Below are 21,634 nucleotides of genomic sequence, written 5' to 3'. Positions count from 1 at the left end.
AGGTGCACTGACAACATTCTTCAAGGTTACCCAAGGATGATAGAAGGATGTGGTTTTGCATCCTCCTAAAGTATTTACCCAACAGGCTATATGCTTTTTTATTTAGTTGTTAAGGGGGCATATTGAAGTCCTGGTCAAAACCTCTCTTCCCATCTTGGTTTATGCCAACAATGTTTTTTTGATTGCCCATACGCCCATGACATTGCAGAAGCCAATTACATTATATAAAACCACCATGAATGATTTGTATCTTCATGTTAATAGTCAGATATTATGGCATTTGACTCAGGATCAAAGAAATACTCCCGTTATGTTTTTAGCAAGAAGGCAGATGAACAAGTTACTTACCAACTGTAACGTTCTTTCGACTGGATGCGGCACCCACGTATTCTGATCTTTGATAAATCCACTTCCAGCTTGCTAGCCTCAAACGTTTTCCACAGTAGATGACGCTGCGCGTCGACATCCCTCGAAGGCCTCCGTATTGTTGCCAACGTCACCATAGGTATAAAAAGTCAAGTGCAGCGTCCGTTGCTCAGTTCCGTTTTGAGGTGCTGTTTTGCTTTGCATGAAATGGTTAACCTTGAAGGAGCGTAGGCTGCAACTACAAGGGAAGTTTTACTGCGGGGAAGGATGGGAGGGGCGATAATGAATACGTGGGAGGAACATCCAGTCGAAACAGTGTTACAGTTGGTAAGTAACTTGTTCTTCGAAAGGATGGTGTCCTCCCACATATTCCTCATCTTTGATAGACTCCCATAGCAGTAGTATATAGAGGAGGCAGGAGTAAAGTGAAATTTTTCCCTATGCACAGGATGCAACACAGCTTATGCAAATTTTAGCTCCTGGCTAGAGGAGGAATCGAGACAGTAGAATTTTGTGGAAGTGTGAGCGGATGCTCATGTGGCAGCCGCACATATGTCCTTAATTGGTACTCCTCTTTGGAGAGCTGAAGAGGCTGAGGGACCCCTGGTTGAATGAGCCCCGAGATGTTGAGGGGGCTCTTTTCCTGCCAATTTATAGCACTCTATAATTTTCGGCTTCACTTTGAGAACAACCTTATCTTTGTGAAAGATTGTATGTGGAGGTTTGCAAGATAAAGCTTGTATTTAGCTCACTCTTCTGGCCGAAGTTAAAGCCACTACAAAGACTGTTTTAAGAGTGAGAAACTTTAATGAACAGGAATGAAGGGGTTTGAATGGAGTACCCATTAGAAATGTCAAAAGTAGGTTTAGGTCCCACATTGGAATTTGAAAAGGAGTGGAGGAAAAAACATTAGTTAACCATTTCAGAAATTGAATCACTATGGGCAGTTTGAAGTATGAAAGCTCCTCCGCAGTGCGCTTGAAGATTGACAGTGCTGCGAGGTAGTCCTTGATTGTGCCAACTTGAAGACCTGAATTTGCCAAATATAGCAAAAAAGATAACATCGGTCTACTACATGAAAAGGGTTCAATATTCTTTATCTACACCCGCTGCAAAATGTGTTCCAACGGCAGCGGTATAAAGATTTTGTTGCTGGCCTTCTGGCTGAAAGCAACACCTCCATTACGTCATCCGGGGGATCCCAATCCTTGTATCTCAGCCTTTCAGAAACCAGGCGTGAAGGTTGAGGGTCCCGATATCCGGATGGAGAACCCAACCTCCCTTCTACTAGAAAAGATCCTCTCTTTGCGGAAGACGATTCGGAGGACACATGGACATGTCTAGAAGATCCGGATACCATGTTCTCCTGGCCCAATCCGGGGCAATTAGGATCATGGGTTTCCAGAATCTTCTCAACCTCCTGATCATTGATGGGGACTGGAGGAAAGGCGTACAGAAGTGGAAACTCACAATCCACTACGAGCGCGTCCCCTAGAGCTCGTCTGGGGGGGGGGGGGGGGGAGTTCCCTCGAGCAATACTGATCGCACTTCCGGTTGATACTGGTGGCGAACAGATCCACTTGAGGGGTTCCTCAAAGGGCAAAGATCTCTTGAAGGACTTCCCGAGCTAGTTCCCACTTGTGGGAGACTGTTCTGCCTGCTCAGAGCGTCCGCCATCAAGTTCTTCTCTCCGGCTAGGTGAACTGCTGATAGAGAGATTCCTTCTTGAATTGCCCAAAACCAGAGCTGCATTGCCTCTCTGCACAGTGGCAGTGACCCCTACGCCCCCTCTTTTGTTGAGGTAGTGCATGGCCACTTTGTTGTCCGTCATTATCAGGACATCATTTCCCTGTACTGATGGCAGGAAAGCCTTCAGCGCTAGTCTGATCGCTCTCAGCTCTAATAGGTTGATGTGTAGTCTGGACTCCGATGGAGACCAACGACCGCTTATGGTCAAGTCGTTGGTATGGGCTCCCCACCCCGTGAGTGAGGCATCCGTGACTACGGTTATCTCCGGCCATGGTTGCCAAAACTGTTCAAGATGTTCTCCCGACAGGCCCACCACTGAAGGTCTCGAGCTACTCGGTCTGGGATTAGTAGGAGATCTGACATTTTTCCTGAGAATTGTGACCACTGGGTCCTTAACGCCCACTGGAGAGATCTCATCCTCAGGCAGGCCTCTGGCACTAGGAAAATGCAGGATGCCATGAGAGAGAGCAACCTCAAAAAGTTGAAGGCTGGTAGACGTTGGGCATTTTGAAACCTGGTGACCATCTGTAGAATATCTTGAGCCCTCACCTGTGGTGGCAAGGCTTTTCCCCAGGGATGTGTCCAGGACTGCTCCAATGAAGTGGAGTCTCTGTGATGGTATCATCTGTGACTTCCTTAAGTTGAGGGAGAAGCCCAGCTTGTGGAGGAAATTGCAAACATAATCTAGATGATCTGAGCTTGCTCCGGGGACACTGCTCTGATCAACCAGTCGTCCAGGTAGGGTTAGACGTGAATCTCTTCCCTCCTTAGACTTGCAGACACAACCGCCATTAGCTTGGTAAAGACCCTCGGGCGCATGTCAGACCAAATGGCAGAACTCGAAATTGATAATGAGAGTTGCCAATTGCGAATCTCAGGTACTTCCTGTGCTTGAGATGGATTGGCACAAGGAAGTAAGCATCCTGAAGGTCTAGAGATACAAACCAGTCCTGAAGCTGGAGGGCCTGAAGGATCTGAGAAAGGGTTACCATCTTGAACTAGTCTTTCCTGAGGAATTTGTTCAATTCTCGCAAGTCCAAGATGGGTCTCAATCCTCCGTCCTTCGGTATTAGAAAATAGAAGAAATAACAACCCTTGTTCCTCTCCGCTACAGGTACCAGTACCGGTTCTATGCCACCTCTCTCTAGCAGGTCTTAAATCTACTGCACAAGGAGCGGGTCTGGAAAAAGTTGTTCCCTGGTGGATGACTCTGAGGTGTTTGTAGGTAAGGCAGGCAGTAACCTTGGGCAACTGTCTCCAATGCCCAAGCATCTGATGTAATAGCCTGCCATTCTGTCAGATGTTGAGTTAACCTACCTCCTACTGGTGTCTCGTGAGGTGAGACCTCAGAGGGGTTTACAAGCAGTTGACACAGATGCTGAGGGTAAAGTAGCACCTGCTGATGCGGGTTTGGTACCTTTGACCCGTCCACCACGGGTGAATAGTCTCTGGCCCCTTTGAGCTGGCTGTCCTCTGCCTTTTACGAATGCGAAGTTTAAAAAGGAAAGAACTTCCACCCCCCCCCGCCCCCACTCCCCCCTTCTCCCTCCAGGATGCAACTGTGGGGAGATTTGGAGTTTGCCGGAGCGCAGCCCCAAGTGATTTCACTGCTGCTTTTGAGGTCTGCAATTTCTCCAGACTGTCAGCCTTTTTGCCAAAAAGATAAGTGCCGTCAAAGGGCATATTCAGAAGTCTGGCTTGCACATCAGGAGCAAAACCAGACTTCCGCAACCACGCAAATCTGCGGATTGTGGTACTCACCGCCATGGCTCTGCTGATGCTATCAGCAGAGTCGATGCCTGTTTGGAGGGACTCCCACATTGCATCCTTCCCATCCTTGATGTTCAAGAATGCTTCTCGTTCCTCCCCTTCGGGAGACAGTCAGACGCTGATGAAGCACACTCCCAAAGGGTGTGGCTGAATCTCGCTAGCATGCAAGTGGCATTGATAGACTTAAGCGCCATACAGCATGCTGAAAAGACTTTTTTGACATGGCATCAAATCTTTTGTCATCTCTGTTTTGTGGTATAGTGGGGTATGCAGACTTACTATTTGACGACGTTGCTGCCTGCACTACTAAACTCTCTGGAGTTGGGTGCTTTCTTAGATATTCAGGGTCTGAAGCGGACACACTGTATTTAGCAGAGAGTTTTTTTATTTACTGCAGGGATAACTTAATGTGTCTTCCAATTTGCAGATATTTTCCTCTGCAATGCAGCATGAAAAGGGATGATGGGGTCCTCTTGGTCCCCTTTATCCAAGATATCAGTAAGATCATCTTGCTGGATAGAGGGAGCAGGCGTAGTCCACCCGATAAATTGCATAATTCTAGCCATAAGGGCTCCAAGGTATTTCTGCATGTTCTCCAGGTTCTGGTGTAGCAAATTCTGCCTCTGGAGAGGTATCTATGCCACTGGCATCTTGTAAAGACTCTTGTAGATTTTGCAATCTATTTTCTCCTAAAATTAGTTCCTCTGGAATGGGTACTGTTCTTTGTAAACCAAAAGGTCTCATTGTCAGAGTCCTCCCCTTCCTCATATATAGAGGATAAAGCTCTGAAATAATCAGATCTTGGATAAGGAGTAAAACCCATTTCCAGAGAAGGAGCCAAATTGGTGGTTACTGCTTGTGAAAACGTGGTTGTAGGCGCAGGTCTCGACAAAACCGCAAAAGGCGTCAAAAGGGCCTCAATGTACTTGAGGACCGGAATCCTACTCGGTGTCGAAGCCACTCTCGACGCCTTGGTCAGAACCTTCAACACCTCTGATGCCGTGGCGTAGTTGACGTTTGAGGCCGTATACTTCATCGGGGTCGACGGCGGCGAAGACGGCATCGATAACAGATTTGTGCGTTGAAGGTACCTTAGACGATGGCGTCGATGACGCAGCCTTATCCAATGTTTTACCTTTACTCGAGGGTTCATGGCGCTCGAGGATTTTTGCCTGCTGGGTTCAACGACTCAGTTTTTGTTTTTTGGGGTCTTTCACCCAGAGTATCACCTTTAGGCATCTCCGAGGGGGGTCAAGGCCGCTTTCTCTAAGACCCTAAGCATCTTTTTACGAAATTCTTCCCACTTAGTCGGAGAGCAGGTGGGGCGGTGACCCTTTCCGTGGAATTTGAGGAAGCGAGATCTAGGACGCCTCTTCTTAGAGTATCTCGAAGAGTGATGGGAACCGCTTCGAGATCTTGATCGGGAATATTTCTTTTGACGGTGAGGAGACAAATGTCTCGAATCAGCCGAGGACAATTTTGAAGGGGTAGAAGATTTAACAGCCTTACCTCTTTGTAACTTCCCATCACGCTCCTTCAAGACTTTCACCGTCAGACATGCAGTCCTCACAATCCGAACACTGGTGCTCTGATCCCAGGCACCACAAACAGATTCTGTGAGGATCAGTTAGTGACATCTTTCCACAATCGCAATTTTTTGAAGCCGGATCGTGGCATTGATGCTTCGGACGAAGATGCCACAGTCGATATTTTCGATTTTCTACTAATTTCAAAGATTTTTCGAATAGTGTAGAACCGAGCGTTGCGTCACCGAGGCTCACGAAGCACGGAAAAACGGAACTGAGCAACGGACGCTGGGCAAGACTATTTATACCTATGGTGACGTCGGCGCTCGGTTCTACACTAACACGCAGCGCCCTCTACTGTGAAAAAAAAGTTGGAAGTAGATTTATCAAAGATAAGGAATACGTTGGAGGACACAATCCATTCGATTAAGGACGATAAACATCAAGGGGTATTTCCCATTCTGAAAAATTGTATGGTTATAGCAAAGGGAATTCATTGGCAGTAAAATGCCTCAGGCCATTTAGAGTACACGTCACTGGCCCCAGTCTGCATCTATTCTAGGATAAACCAAAGGCAATTGCACTATATCAGGCTGGGGTTTTTGAAATACAATGCCTAGAGTATGTGGAGAACTAACAAGTAGAACACAGGAAAATAGCTTTAATTAACAGATAATACCAATGTAGACTATGGAGTTCAAAGATTTGATTTAGAGTATTTTGTTCCATACGAGAGACCATAGTTAAACAAATGCAAATTTGCAGAGAACAAATCCAATGAAAGCATAGAAAACGACAGACCAGAAACTGGGAGCCAAATGGCTGCCCATTCACACTCTCTGGCAATAGAAGATGGGAGACTTGCATCTCTAACCCACACCTTTGCCCAGCTCACCTGAGACCCATGTTGATCACTCCCGTTGTTCACCATCGAGACTGTTCCCTTCTTCTTGTGCTTGATTCGTGGCACTTTCTCGCTCTCAAAATATCGAGCCTGATCGCCATACAGTTTGCTGAGAACACATCCAATAAGTATGTTGGAAACCAGCAGTGAAAAATCAGGAGTGTTATGCCATGCTGGTAATGCAACCAACTATGTACATAACACCTGAACAAAACAAAAACAAAGCAATGTTACTAAAAGAAGCAGTTCTCCCCCTGTGTGTTACACAGCACATTCATTTTTCAATTCTTTTAATTCATGTGTGTCCACCAATCCTGCAGATGCATTTACAATTGTGTTGCTTCCACAAAAAGCACACAAAACCTTTTAGTCAAATATGGTTTTATTGTATTGTTGGTGAATATGTGCCTTTATTTAAATCTCCATCAGTAAAGTAAGCACTATTAGAGGTACTGTAAGCAGATTAAATACGTTGAGTAAATGGGTCACATGAACTGTGTCCGAAAAGGTGCCATCTACACTGACAATTCAATGCTGTTGCAATCACTTCAGTGCATACTCTAAGGCCAGATTCAGGAGGTAGGTACATGTTTCTACTACATGTATGTAACGTATTTTTACAATAACGTATTTTTACAGGGAGGCGTGGCTAACCGCCATGTAGGGAAGACATGTCTCGGGCAGCTCTGCTTGATGTGCCATTGAACTGCTGCAAACTTAAGCTATAAATTACAAAAGCGACCGAAAATCACCACAACTGCAGACAAATGCCTCGAGCACCCCTGGCCGAAGTTTGAATCTGCTACGATCCACTGGCGAGACACCGCACTGTGTGACGAAGAACGGCGAGCCCAGGAAAATGGCAGCCGCCAAGTGACCTGCCTCATTGTCGGACCCCGCGCCCGAGATTGCAGACGGCGCAAACTTGCCTGGGAGCACCTATAACCTGCTGGGACAGCGCCGCCGGCGCCAGGGTGTTTGGGTGCCCCCCACCGCGAACAGAGAGAACAGCGACCCCAGCACATAGGGACCCGGACCCGCTCCTCCAAGCCCCACACTGGTCTATAGAAGCGAGGCGGGTGGCTACAGCGCCGGCTGTCGACCTCGCGGAGGAAAGGTAGCGAGGAGCCTGGGCGAGGCAGCCTGAAGCGTATGAAGGAGGAAGCCCGGAGCGCGCCCGGGAAGCTGTGACCGAACAGATCAACACGCCGGACCGTGGCCGAGACCCCGGCCTGGCGATCCAAGAAGCCCTGCAGTTCTGCCTGAAGACGCAGGGTAAGGAGCCGGCGGGGAGGGGGCCCCGCGAACACCACTGCCATAACGCAACACATAAGCGGCGCTGCCCCCACAGAGGCCCCTGATTACAGGACATACACATCCTGCAGCCACAAACCGCACCCAGCGCTGGGCAACACACATTGGTACCACGCGGTCCACAGTGATTCACCGCGGCCACTGTAGCCGGCCCTGCAGAAAACATAGCACCCTGCCAGACAGTACCGGTGCGGGAAGCCTTGAAACAGCGTGCTCCCCCTGTCCCCCCCTCGTGCACTGCAGTGACTAACACAGGGGCACCCCGCCAAACAAGACAAGAGAAGCCCGATCCGCGAGCCCTGCACACCACAGAGGCACAACGGCCCAACACCATAGAGAATACATCAATCCACCCCACGCTCACCAAAAGGATAGTGCGTGATGTACTCGAGCCAGATAGGCCCCAGGAAGTGTGCTGTACCCGTGCTACCTCTAAGTGAGCCATCTCTACTACCACTAGACAGCCGCTGAGGAGACCCGGCGGGCCCACCTGCCTTCAGGGGGATGACCACAAAAGGGGCAAGAAGCAAGCACAAACAAACCACCATGGAGACCTATGCAGCCACTGGCACAACCAGACCAGATGCCTGTACCACCAATGTGGAGACGTCGAACACTGAGCCCCCAGAACCGGCGAACTCGCAGTTCTTGGAGGCAATCATGATGCTTCAGAAAACTATGGAAAGCAAAATCGACGCTGTCTCAATTGACAAACTTATTACGGCAAGATGTGCGCTCCGTAGCAAGTAGAATGGAAGTCCTGGAAACCCAAGTGCACAAGAACACTGAGGCAAAAACCCAGCTTCTAAAAGAAGTAGATGCCCTAGCGCAGAAAGTAAAAAACCTGGAAGACAGAGCTGATGAGGCAGAAGGGCGGGCGCGCCGGAATAACATCAGAATTATAGGCCTGCCAGAGGGCATCGAAGGCAACGACCCCACGAACTATGTCGAAGACCTCCTACTTCAAGAAATTGGAGCCGGGAAACTATTGCAAGGCTTCACTATTGAGCAAGCCCACCGATCCCTCGCCAAGCGGCCGCCACCGGGGAACTCACCCAGACCAATAATAGCCAAAGTCCTCAATTACAAAGATAGAGAAACTATCTTAGCCTTCTCAAGATCGGGCGGCTGCATACAAAGAGGCTCTGCAAAAGTCGCCATTTATCCAGACTATACTCTACAGTTCCAAATTAGTAGAGCCCAGTTTATCCACACCAAAGCTAGATTGAAAAATGCGGGCCTGCGTTACATGCTTCTCTACCCAGCAAGATTGAAAGTCCTGCACAACAGCAAGGCCCACTTATTCGATACGCCCGCCGTAGTCAGCGAGTGGATGGACAGAGAGCAGGTCCCTGACCTCGAGGTGAAACAGCGCAAACCACGGCAAACAGCACCATAAGAGACAACCCCTACAATCTCCAGGCAGCGCACCCAAGAGACGCTGCACCACAGTACAAACCGCTACAACTTCGATTTAACCGGAGCCACTGCTTCTCAATCGGCACCATCTGAAGCAAACCAATTCCTACCCCCAGAAACAGTTTGGGTAGATAACCCGCCCGTAGGGCACCAAGAGACCCAGGTCCAATGGAGCGGAAACGGGGTAGTCGGAACGGGGGAAACCTCGCTAGACTTGTTTTGTTATGGGGAAAGTAAAAGTTTAATGCTCACGGGGAAGGGAATTCCCAAGTTGGGAACCCAGTTAAAGTTTTATATGGAATGAACCAAGACCACCCAAAGTATGATGAATCGCCAGATCAGAAAGCCGAATCGCCCCACGGGCCACCTACTAGCTCGCAACCACACCAAGCCCATGGATGACAAAATCAGAATCAGATCATGGAACGTCAGAGGAATGAACAGCTACGTCAAGCAACATCGTATTCATACTTTTGAGACGTTGCAAAGTAGGAAGTGCCCTCCTGCAGAAGACCCACCTGAATGCACAAAAGCTAACAGCACTAGCTAAAGTATGGAGGGGAACTCTAGTAGACACCACGTACTCCACATAACGCTAGAGTCGTCCTAATTTGGATTGCCCCAACCATCCCCATCAAACTGACACAAACTAAAAACAGATGATGAAGGCAGAATGGCCTTAACACAAGGCACCATCGAAGGGAAGGAACTTTGCCTGGTTAACACATACGCCCCTAACCATGACGCCTCTGTCTTTTTCTGCTTGTTGTACACACGACTGGGCCCATACAGAGACAACATCCTCATATGGGGAGGAGATCACAACTGCACCCTAGACCCCCGCATTGACAGATCAGACAACAAAAACGCCCGCCCCCCCTGCCAAAATACTGAATGCACTAACACAACAACTGGCTCTGAAAGACCTCTGGAGAGAACAACATGCCGGTGAAAGAGGGTACTCCTTTTACTCACCTCCACACTAGAATCTACTGCATTTTTGTGAGTGAGAAACACCTGGCCTCGTTCGAGAACACACAATACCAGGCCAGAGTGCTGTCCAAATGGAGACTCAGAAGCGAGGCACTGCTGGACGGAGCGTTCTGCGGACAAAGCAGGCAAGGCACAACAGACTATTGGCAAACAAACTTAGACAACGTCCAACACATTAGCACGGCATGGGAAGCATACAAAGTGGTAATGAGAGGGGAAATTATAGGGGCCACAGGGGGAGCCCAAAAGCCCATAGTGACCATGCTTGCATGCGCTAAAGATGAGCTGAGGGAACTGGAGGCTAGGACCTCCCCTACCCAGCCCACATACAAAGAGTGTTAGAACTTAAGCAAGCTTGTCTAGTATACTGGGAGTAATTGGGAAAACTCAGTCACACAAAATATATTGAAAGGAGTCATGTAATGGGGGATAAACCTGGGAAGCTACTAGCATGGCTTTACAAGCAAGAGGTCCCCAGGAAGCCCATCTTCCAGGTCGGGGGTTGGGTTGGGGAGAGAGGGGGGGGGTTTGTACGGCTCGGTCGCACACACACAGGCGGAAATAAAGCAGGCATTCACTGAGTACCATCAGGTCCTCTACTCTGACCCCCCCGCCCCCACCAACAGACACCGAGATATGAAGATGTCCTGGACATCATCAAGCTGCCAAACCTAGATAAACAGCCGAGACCTTAGAAGAGCCCATCACCCCAGAAGAGGTCATGGCCACCATCAGATCACTACCCTCGGGGAAGGCTCTAGGACCCGATGGGCTCCCGGGAGAGTTCTATAAAACATACAAGGACATACTAGCCCCACTATTGGCCCAAGTATACAACGAGGCATATGAAGTGGGCACCCTCCCAAACACCAAGAGAGAAGCCCTAATCATCCCACTACTAAAACCTAACAAAGACGGCTTAGAATGTGGCTCATATAGGCCCCTTTCCATGTTGAATGTAGACAAGATACTGACGGCACTGCTAGTGAGGAGGCTGCAAAAAACCATCCCGATACTGATTCACCACATTCAGACAGGGTATGTGCCTGGCCGATCCATCACTGAAAACCTGCATAAGCTGCACCATGTTATACACAGCACCAATAACAGGCCAGAGAAATGCGTGGTTGCGTCCCTGGACGCCTCTAAGGCATTCGATTTGGTCCGGTGGAGATGGCTACATGCCACCATTGCCAAGATGGGAATAGGGCCAGCGTTCCTAAAGTGAGTTCAACTCACATACACAGACCCCACCGCCAGAGTGAGAACCAACAGCACTTTCTTGGATAAATGGAACCTTTACCGGGGCACCCGGCAAGGATGCCCGCTCTCCCCCATGCTATACATTATAGCTATTGAACCAGTAGCAGCATATTTAAGGCAAGAATATAGTGATGAGGGCATAGTGATGGATAGGGCGACCCACTTAGTCTCTATGTACGCGGACGACATGCTCCTCTACTTAAAAGCCCCTGAACATATATTACCTTACATACTCGAGACCTTGGAGGGGGTCCATAGATATACGGGGATACAGATCAACCATGACAAATCCTGCCTTTACCCCCTGGCGGCCTTAAGCGTGCCCAGCACTGACAGCCTCCCAACCCTAGCCCTTAAGTGGGAAGAACAAGTTACTTCTTACCTTGTAACGTTCTTTCGATGGGATGTTCCTCCGACGTATTCCTTATCTTCGATATCTCTTTCCAGATTTGCTGGCCTCGGAAATGTTCTCTCTAGAGGGCGCTGCGCGTCGACATCCGCCGAGTCGATGTCCCTCGACAGCCGCCCTATCGACGTTGACGTCATCCTGCCTATAAAGGCCACGCGCAGCGTCCGTTGCTCAGTTCCGTTTTGTAGCCCACAATAATTCTTTCTGGACTAGACTAATCACCCTGAAGGAGCATAAGCTGCAACAACAAGGGAAGTAGTACTGCAGGGATGGATGGGAGGGTCGATAAGGAATACGTCGGAGGAACATCCCATCGAAAGAACGTTACCAGGTAAGAAGTAACTTGTTCTTCGAAGGGATTGTGTCCTCCGACGTATTCCTTATCTTAGATAGGCTCCCATAGCAGTATTCTGTTATTGGAGGTGGGAGTACTGACTTCATGCTTCCTCTTATTGATGAATAGAGTGCAATACTGCCCTTCCAAACCTAGTCTCTTGACTGGAGGAGGAATCCAAGTAGTAAAACCGTGTAAAGGTATGGACGGACGACCATGTGGCAGCCGCACATATCTCTCTAACCGGCACTCCTCTTTTGAGGGCCGATGAAGCTGCAATACCTCTGGTCGAATGAGCCCTAAGATTTTGAGGGGGCTCTTTTCCTGCCAGTTTATAACATTCCAAAATGGCTAAAATGATCCATCTGGAAATGGTCTGCTTAGTTATCGGTAACCCCAGCTTGTGACCTGCGTAGCCTACAAACAGCTGGTCTGCTTGTCTTATCAGGGCCAGTCTACTAATGTAAAAACTTAAAGCCCTTCTTGGGTCCAGCCTGTGTAACCTCTCTTCCTCTTTCCCGGGGTGAGGAGGAGGATAGAAAGATGGAAGGGTAATCTGAGTGATATGAAATTAAGAAACCACCTTTGGCAGGAAATTAGGCTTCACTTGCAGAACAACTGTCTTTGTGAAAGATTGTATGAGGGGGTTTACAAGAAAGAGCTTGAAACTCGCTCACCCTTCTAGCAGATGTAAGTGCTATTAATAAAACAGTCTTAAGGGTAAGAAATCTTAACGAACAAGAGTGGAGTGGTTCGAAAGGTGTGCCCATCAGGAAATTTAGGACTAAGTTTAAATCCCATAGGGGAATCTGGAATGGTCTTGGGGGATAAACGTTAGTTAACCCCTTCAGAAACTGTATTACCAAGGGTAACTTGATGGTTCTTCCGCAGTGCGCTTAAAGATGGATAGCGCTGCGAGATAGCCCTTGATGGTGCCAACTTGAAGGCCTGAATTCGCTAAATAAAGTAGGAAGGACAAAACCATTGGTGTACCACATGAAAAGGGATCGATATTCTTTTCTCTACACCAGCTGCAAAATCTGTTCCAACGGCAGCGGTATGAAGATTTTGTTGCTGGCCTTCTTGCCGAAAGTAACACCTCCATAACATCATCAGGGAGGTCCCAATCCTTGTACCTCAGCCTTTCAGAAGCCAAGCGTGAAGGTTGAGGGTTTTGATGTCTGGATGGAGAACCTGACCTCCCTTCTGTGAGTGGATTCTCTGAGTGGAAGTCGAATTGGAGGGCAGATGGACAAGTCTAGAAGGTCCGGGTACCACGTTCTCCTGGCCCAATCTGGGGCAATTAGGATCATGGTTTTCCGGAATCTTCTCAACCTCCTGATCATTTGAGGAATGACAGGGACCGGTGGAAACGCGTACAGAAGCGGAAACTCCCAGTCCACTATGAACGCGTCTCCCAGAGCTCCTCTTCTGGGAAATTCCCTTGAACAGAACAGATCGCACTTCCTGCTGACACTGGTGGCGAACAGATCCACCTGAGGGGTTCCCCAAAGGGCGAAGATCTCTTGAAGGACTTCCTGAGCTAGTTCCCACTCGTGGGAGACTGTGCTCTGCCTGCTAAGAGCGTCCGCTGTCAAGTTCTTCTCTCCGGCTAGGTGAACTGCCGATAGAGAGATTCCTTCTTGGATTGCCCAAAACCAGAGCTGCATCGCCTCTCTGCACAGAGGTAGTGATCCTACGCCTCCTCTTTTGTTGAGGTAATGCATGGCCACTGTGTTGTCCGTCATTATCAGGACATTCTTTCCTTGTACAGATGGCAGAAAAGCCTTCAGCGCAAGTTTGATGGCCCTCAGCTCTAACAGGTTGATATGTAGTCTGGACTCCGATGGAGACCAACGACCGCTGATGGTCAAGTCGTTGGCGTGGGCTCCCCACCACGTGAGTGAGGCATCCGTGACTACTGTCATCTCCGGCCAGGGTTGCCAAAACTGCTCTCCTTTCAGAATGTTCTCCTGACAGGCCCACCACTGAAGGTCTCGAGCCACCCTGTCGGGAACCTGAAGAAGATCAGTCATTCTCCCTGAGAATTGTGACCACTGAGTTCTCAGTGCCCACTGGAGGGATCTCATTCTCAGGCGAGCCTCTAGCACTAGGAAAATGCAGGATGCCATGAGGCCTAGCAACCTCAAAAAGTCGAAGGCTGGGAGACGTTGGGCATTTTGAAACTTGGTAACCATCTGTAGAATATCTTAAGCCCTCACCTCTGGTGGCGAGGCTTTTCCCAGGGAAGTGTCCAGGATCGCTCCGATGAACTGGAGTCTCTGTGATGGTATCATTTGTGACTTCTTTAAATTAAGGGAGAAGCCCAGTCTGTGAAGGGAGTGGCAAACATGATCTAGCTGGATCTGAGCTTGTTTCGAAGATACAGCTCTGATCAACCAATCGTCCAGGTAGGGGTAGACGTGAATCCCTTCCCTCCTTAGACGTGCAGCCACTACCGACATTAACTTGGTGAAGACCCTCGGGGCGGAGGTCAGCCCAAATGGCAGCACTCGAAATTGATAATGAGAGTTGCCAATTGCGAACCTCAGGTATTTCCTGTGTTTGAGATGGATTGGCACATGGAAATAAGCGTCCTGAAGGTCCAGAGATACCAACCAGTCCTGGAACTGAAGGGCCTGAAGGATCTGAGAAAGAGTTACCATCTTGAATTTGTCTTTCCTGAGGAATTTGTTCAATTCTTGCAAATCCAAGATGGGTCTCAGTCCTCCGTCTTTCTTTGGAAAGAGAAAGTAAGGGGAGTACCAGCCCCTGTTCCTCTTCGCTACAGGTACCGGTTCTATGACACCTTTCTCTAGCAGGTCTAAAATGTCCTGCAAGAGGAGCGGATCTGGAGCTTTTTGAGAGCTGATCCCCGGTGGATGACTGAGGTATGCGTAGGAGAGGCAGGCGGTAACCTTGTGCAACTGTCTCCAATGCCCAAGCATCTGACGTGATAGCCTGCCATTCCGCCAGATGTTGAGTTAACCTGCCTCCTACAGGTGTCTTGTGAGGGAAGTCCTCAGAGTGGTTTTGGGGCGGCTGATGCAGATGCTGATGGTAAAGAGGCACCTGCTGTTGCTGCGGCCTTTGAATATCTACCCCGTCCACCTCGGGTAGTTCTTCTTTGTCCCCTTTGAGCCGGTCGTCCTCTACCTCTTCCGAATGCAGAGTAGAAGCAAAAGGACTTGCCTCTCGCAGAGGTTCCTGTGGGACGAAAAAGTGTCTGACGGATTGCAGCGCCTAGGGATTTTGCTGCTGCCTTTGATGTTTGCAGTTTTTGTAAACTGTCATCCGCCTTTTTCCCAAACAAAAAAGAGCCATCAAATGGCATGTTCAAGAGCCTGGCTTGCACGTCTGGGGCAAAACCAGACTTCCTCAACCAAGCAAATCTCCTGGTTGTTGTACTTGCCGCCATTGCTCTGCTGATACTGTCAGCCGAATCAATACCCGTCTGGAGGTATTCGCACATAGCGTCTTTACCGTCCTGTATGATATTTAGGAACGCCTCCCTTTCTTCTCCCTCCGGGATGCCGTCAGCCGCTGTAGAAGCACACTCCCAAAGTGTATGGCTAAATCTAGCAAGGGTGCAAGTAGCATTAATAGATTTTGACGCCATGCTACATGCCGAAAAGACTTTTAGCCATAGCATCATATTTTTTATCGTCCCTGTCCTGTGGGACAGTAGGGTCAGCAGTCTTGATGTCAGTAGAAGATGCTGCCTGTACCACCAGACTTTCTGGGGATGGGTGTTTGGACAAAAACTCCGGGTCTGCAGAAGATACCCTGTATTTAGTAGACAGTTTTTTATTTACTGCCGCGACGACATCTGGGGTTTCCCAGTTCGTCATGATTTTCCTTTGAAGAGCATTATGAAAAGGTACTACAGGATCCTCCTGTGGACCTTTATCAAGAATATCCGTGAGGTCATCCTGTTGGAAAGCCTGTGAAGGTGTTGACCACCCCATAAATTCTGTGATCCTGGCCATTAAGGCTCTATAAGGGGTTTCAGCATGCTCCCCCGGGTCTGGCCTAGCGAACTCCACCTCAGGGGAAGTGTCTAAACCACTTGCCTCATGTAAGGAATCATGGAGTTCCTTTAATCTGCGTTCCTCTGAGGATAACTCCTCTTTAACTGGGGTTGCAGATCCCTGCAACTCAAATGTCTCTTCTTGGTCAGATAGTTTTCCCTCTTCCACAATTGAGGACATTGTTCTCAATTGGTCTGAACTCACAAAGGGTGTGAAACCCATCTCCAAGGCAGAGGGTGCCAAACTTGTAATCGGCCTCGAAAACGTCGATGTCGTTGATGCCGAAGGCTTCGAACGTGGCGTCGAAAACAAAGGCGGAGGCCTCGAGGTCCTCGATAGAATTGGAATTCTGCTCGAGGATGTCGACAATCTCGACGACATCGTCATCGAAGACCTGTGAAAAGCCACTGGGTCCGCCGCAACCGTGACTTTCCTTGGCGTCGACGCCGGTGTTGAGGATGTCGTCGAGTCGACAGACCTGTGTGTCGAAGGTCCCTTCGACAACGGCGTCGAAGACACCGACCTCGGCGTCGACGGAACCTTCGAAGAAGGATTCGAGGTCTTAGCTTTACTCGAGGGTTCGTCACGCGCTCAAGAAGCTCCTTCGCCGGGTACTGCGACTCGCGGCGTTTTGGACCTTTGGGTCTTTCGACCAGAGCATCGCTCTCGGCAGTCTTCGAGGGGGTCGAGGCCGCGTTCTCGAAGACGCTCATCATATTTTTTCGGAATTCCTCCCATTCAGCCCGGGATTCTCTTAGGTGAAACAGAGGAAGAGGAGGACGAAGAAGGGGATCTTCGACGTCTCCTCTTCGAGTGCTTCGATCTCGAGGAGTGATGGGACCCGCTTCGAGACCTGGAGCGCGAATGGTGACGAGGAGACTAATGTCTCGACTTCGTCGAGGAAGAATAAGCTTTAGAAGTTTTACCTTTTTCCAGCTTCCCCCTACGCTCCTTCAGGGCCTTAGCTGTCATGGACATACAGTCCTCGCACTCCGAACAATGGTGTTCAGCTCCCAAACACCACAGACAAACTCTGTGAGGGTCAGTCAGCAACATCTTTTTCCACAGTCTCGGCATTTTTTAAAGCCGGACCGAGGGGTCGTCAGTTCCGACGAGGAAGCCATCGAGTATGGATCGAATATCTCGAGGAAATTGGATTTTCTATGAAACTGAGCAACGATATTCCGAGGCACTGAGTAAGCGCGGAAAAACGGAACTGAGCAACGTACGCTGCACGCGGCCTTTATAGGCAGGATGACGTCGACGTCGATACGGCGGCTGTCGAGGGACATCGACTCGGCGGACGTCGACGCGCAGCGCCCTCTAGAGAAAAAATTTCCGAGGCCAGCAAAGCTGGAAAGAGATATCTAAGATAAGGAATACGTCGGAGGACACAATCCCTTCGAAACCACCTTCTTTAAGTACCTGGGCATCATGATCCACCGCGACCCCAAAACTGAACACGTCATGAACACAGTGAGAGCCAAAGATGGCCTAGCAAAGTCTATGGATTTTTGGGCCAGGCTACCACCCTCGGGAGCAGGAAGAGCAGGCCTGCTCAAAATGGTGGCTTTGCCCAGACCATTACACTGCTTCACCAATGTTCCATACTATATCCCTCAGCAATTCTTCAGAGACCTAAATAAACTATGCAGGAAATTCCTGTGGCCTGAGAGGGGACACAGAGTTGCCCTTGAAACGCTTCAGAGACCTTACGACAGAGATGGACTGAAGGTCCCCAACTTCGAACTTTACTATTTAGCAAGCCAACTGAAACATGTAATCCAATGGATGGCTGATGACATTTCAACTGACACGCCTCCTGCTGCCCGCCATCCCCCACATTCTGCTCAAAGGCCTGCTCCGGGTCACACCTAAATCAAGGCAGCACGACTCGCTTGATTAATTTAGGGACCCAAATTTGGAAACGGGCCTGCAAAACCCCGAAAATAACAGACCCATACTCTCCTCAGATCCTAATTGCTGCTATTATGACGACCAGACCAGAAGGCCTGAGGGAGATCAGGAACACTTGGGAGCCCCTCTGGGTCGCCACCCTGGGAGACCTGGTGGACGATCAGGGTATCTTAACATTCGCCGAGCTGCAAGTGACCTCTGGGATACCAACGGGACAGTTTTTACTGCACGGTGCTGTAGTAAACAAAATCATAAGCCGATGGCCTGCAGCCGAGAATCTCGACACAGCGCACAAGGTCATCGAAAGCATGCTAAGCGCCGCCGAGGGGGGGACACGAAACCTCGAGGCTCTACGAGACTCTGCTCAGCTGCACAACCCAACAAAACCTCACGTGCAGAGCGAAATGGTTACAACTTGGCCTACAGTTCGAGGACAAAGAGTGGGACGCCATAACGCATTACCATAAAAAAAGTGTCCAGGAATGCCCGATTGCAACTAATACAGCTCTACACCCTTAACAGAGCATACCTTACCCCAGAAGTCATCTCCAAATTCCAAGGAGCGAAAGTCACCGAATGCCCCAAATGCAACGAAACCCGCGCAGGGAATGGCCCATATGTTTTGGGGGTGCCGAGCAGTACAGTTTTTCTGGGCTCAAGGCAAGGGCAGCCGAGGCAGACATACCATTGGACGTACAGACACCAAAAGGCGTGCATCCTGGCCAGATACTCAAAAAACAAAAAGAACAAACCACTGAACAAGCTCAAAGATTTGATATATATTTTAGCGAAAAGACGCATTGCCATGGGGTGGAAAAGTCCCAAAGCCCCCTGCACAGCCCTACAGATAAGGAGCGTATTGTGCCGTTTTACGCATGTAATTCTAGCCCTTACAGAGCATTTCATTTTCTACTGCGTACTGTTTACGCTGTCTTTATTTTCATAAAAAAAAAAACACACTTTCCTCCACTAGATGGCACTATAGTGCAAGCATATGAATCTTTTAACCCTCAACACTTAAGATTTCCCAAACTCAAGCGGAGAATCTGTTTGCCGTTTTTTGGAGCAGTGTTCGTTGTTTCTCCAGAATGACTGCTAGAGGAAGCTGCGTGTTTGTGTTATGAATGCTGACTAGGAGTATTGATTTTGGGTGTTATTTTCACTTTACCGACTTGCAATGATACCTCGAAGATCTGAGGAACTTAAAACCCTTGGATGTTTTTATAAATCATCCCCAGCACTGTGTGTGTCCTAGTTGGGATGATGAATGGCCAACACCGTGGGGATCCCGAGGGCAAAGATGTGTGAGGTGGCCTTGACCATTCCCTCTTTTGTTTACCCTTGTACAGTGGAGGAGTTTTCAGTCTGCAGACTCCTCCTTGGGGTTTTTGCCCAGGCTCCTCTTTGCAGTCTCTGAGGTGTCACAGGCGTGGGTATGGTCCTGGCTTGAAGTGAAATTGCAGGCTGTGCGCCAATGTGCCTGTGTGGAGACCCTTGACCTGAAAGTGTGTGTTACACATGCCTTTTAACCTAGCGTCATTGTTTATCCTTGGTAGAGGCAGCGCGCACAGCACTGCATCAGCCTCATTACAGGATAATTTCTCGGGCAATCGATGTTTGTAGATTGGGGAATGCTTGCTTTGTTGCTATGCTGCCTGTTACACGTGCTTAATTGATAACGCCAGTCAGAGCTGTTAATCATTACTTTATAGCTATGCTGTTAAATGTTTTATTTATATCGTGCATTGCCATTGCATTATCTCTTGGTGCTATAGGATTCCTAAGAAATTAGTTTGGTGAGTAGGGACAGGGAAAATGCAACCGAGTGTGCCGTTATGCCATGTGTGAAAAGTACCCAGGCTCTCTGAAGGGGATTCTCACAAGCCAGTTAAAGAATCGGCCCAGGCGGACATCAGCACTGCCAGTTTCCCAGGTCTCAGGCAGACACACGTGGGGCTGCAGGTCGTTACGTGCTCAAGTTCCAAACATTTATCAGTGCCAGAGCCTATTATATGCATAATGATACATTTCTAACTGGAAGAGCTCGCAAAGCACCAGTTACCTTGCACATCTGTGATAGTTAAAGTGAGCAACACAAAGCACCCATTTAATGATGTTTACATTATAAACACATCATTAAATGGGTGCTTTATATCCTTGATGTCTACTAGCTTGACATGCAATAAAATAAAGTTGCTTTAAGTCACTAACCAAATGTTTTCAACATCATGAATAACAATGAGCTGGAGGTTTGTTGCAAAGAATCTCCGTATATTACATGTTTTAAATCACTGAAAGTACACTCACTGAAAGTACAGTGCGGTTAACTCGATTTTTGGGACTTATAGTTTACCATTCAGGAAGTGAAAATTAAAGCCACAATTATATTCTTTTGGCGTAACGTGTTGCTGTAATAATTTACATGTGGTCATGTTGCGTTATTATGCAATTTGTTTTTTGTAAGTGAACTCTATAAGATAGCATTACTGTCTGTAGGCCTCGAAATCCAATCTATTTGTAATGAGTAAAGCTTGGAAGGTATGTGGTCAAATTTGCAGAGTGGATTAAAATCCCTGCTTCACTGTTCAGCAAAGGTTTGTGATCTGGTCCCATTCCCCCTTCCCCCCGTACCCGCCCCATCTGTCCGGCCATCCCACTTCCACCTTTTTGGATGCAGCCAGAGTACCACTAGTTCCTTTTTTCCACTTCCACCACTGCTTTCACCCCCTGATGTGATTAGCGATCACAGGCTGAATTGGCTGTGATCCGTGTTATGCAAGAGATGCAGATTCTTGATTGCCTAGGAAGAAACCTATCGGGCAATCAAGACTGCTCACCTGGGATTCCTAGGTGAACAGTAATGTAAGCAAGTTATGTACTGTTAACACTTGCTTACTCACACTCTCTCTGCAGGCAATACATTAGTCTCAATCTATAGTAGTTTCTAGGCTCCCGAATTTTGAAAATGTAGATGTATATGTAGCATGTACTTACAAGTTATTTTATGGCAGAATACTTTCCACAAGTGTAATAAAATGGTTAAAGGCAAGCCAGACAACTTTGATCTACAACTCTTTTGGTCTACGGGTCTGATGTTACGTATGCATTGGGTCTATGTTGGATATGTTTTACTCTCTTACAGAGCAAAAAACTATTTTTTACTCTTGAAATTGCATTTACTCTCTAATTTGAAAAATGGTGTGTAAAATACTCCCACCTCAAAATCTTATCTGGAGCACTGCCCTTGAATAACACTCTGGTGGGAGGACCTCCGTAGATGGTCAGCCGCAGAAACAGGGGCTTGGGAAAACACACAACGGCAACAAAAGCTGGACACTTCTGATGACCTACTACAATGGGTGGCGCTCAGACACTGTTCCACCCGAGAGACGACAGCTCTTCCAACGACAACATGGACAGCCCAAGTTAACCGTGGTACAAGCTGATTCTAACAGAACTAGGTGGTCTTGGGAAGTTGGGTGGGAGGGGGGATATTCGAGATTCTTAAGGGATACAGAATTGAAATAATGGTTGTATTGTTAAAGAAAATAATAAAATAAATGTTTAAAAAAAACGTATTTTTACACAAGTGTTTAATATTTGGTTAAGTTGTTCCACTTCGATGACAACTGGCTGAGG

General features: G+C 48.3%; 1 protein-coding gene across 2 annotated transcripts in view; it reads right to left on the bottom strand.

The window, feature by feature from the left end:
* Nucleotides 1–21,634, bottom strand: part of PPIL4 (peptidylprolyl isomerase like 4) — a 521,963-nt gene that overhangs the window by 414,723 nt on the left and 85,606 nt on the right. Inside the window, exon 4 of one of the 2 annotated variants that reach the window (XM_069607668.1) lies at nt 6,307–6,424. In XM_069607668.1, the coding sequence (XP_069463769.1) occupies nt 6,307–6,424 (118 nt within the window). Of the gene's footprint in view, nt 1–6,306; nt 6,520–21,634 lie in introns of both variants that reach the window. The other variant, XM_069607669.1, reaches the window with a different exon arrangement.

Source organism: Ambystoma mexicanum, chromosome 4q (genome assembly GCF_040938575.1).
Source record: "Ambystoma mexicanum isolate Mex_15411 chromosome 4q, UKY_AmexF1_1, whole genome shotgun sequence".
NCBI lineage: Eukaryota > Metazoa > Chordata > Amphibia > Caudata > Ambystomatidae > Ambystoma > Ambystoma mexicanum.
The sequence above is the reverse complement of the archived record's forward strand: the minus strand, read 5'-3'. Positions and strand labels throughout refer to the sequence as shown.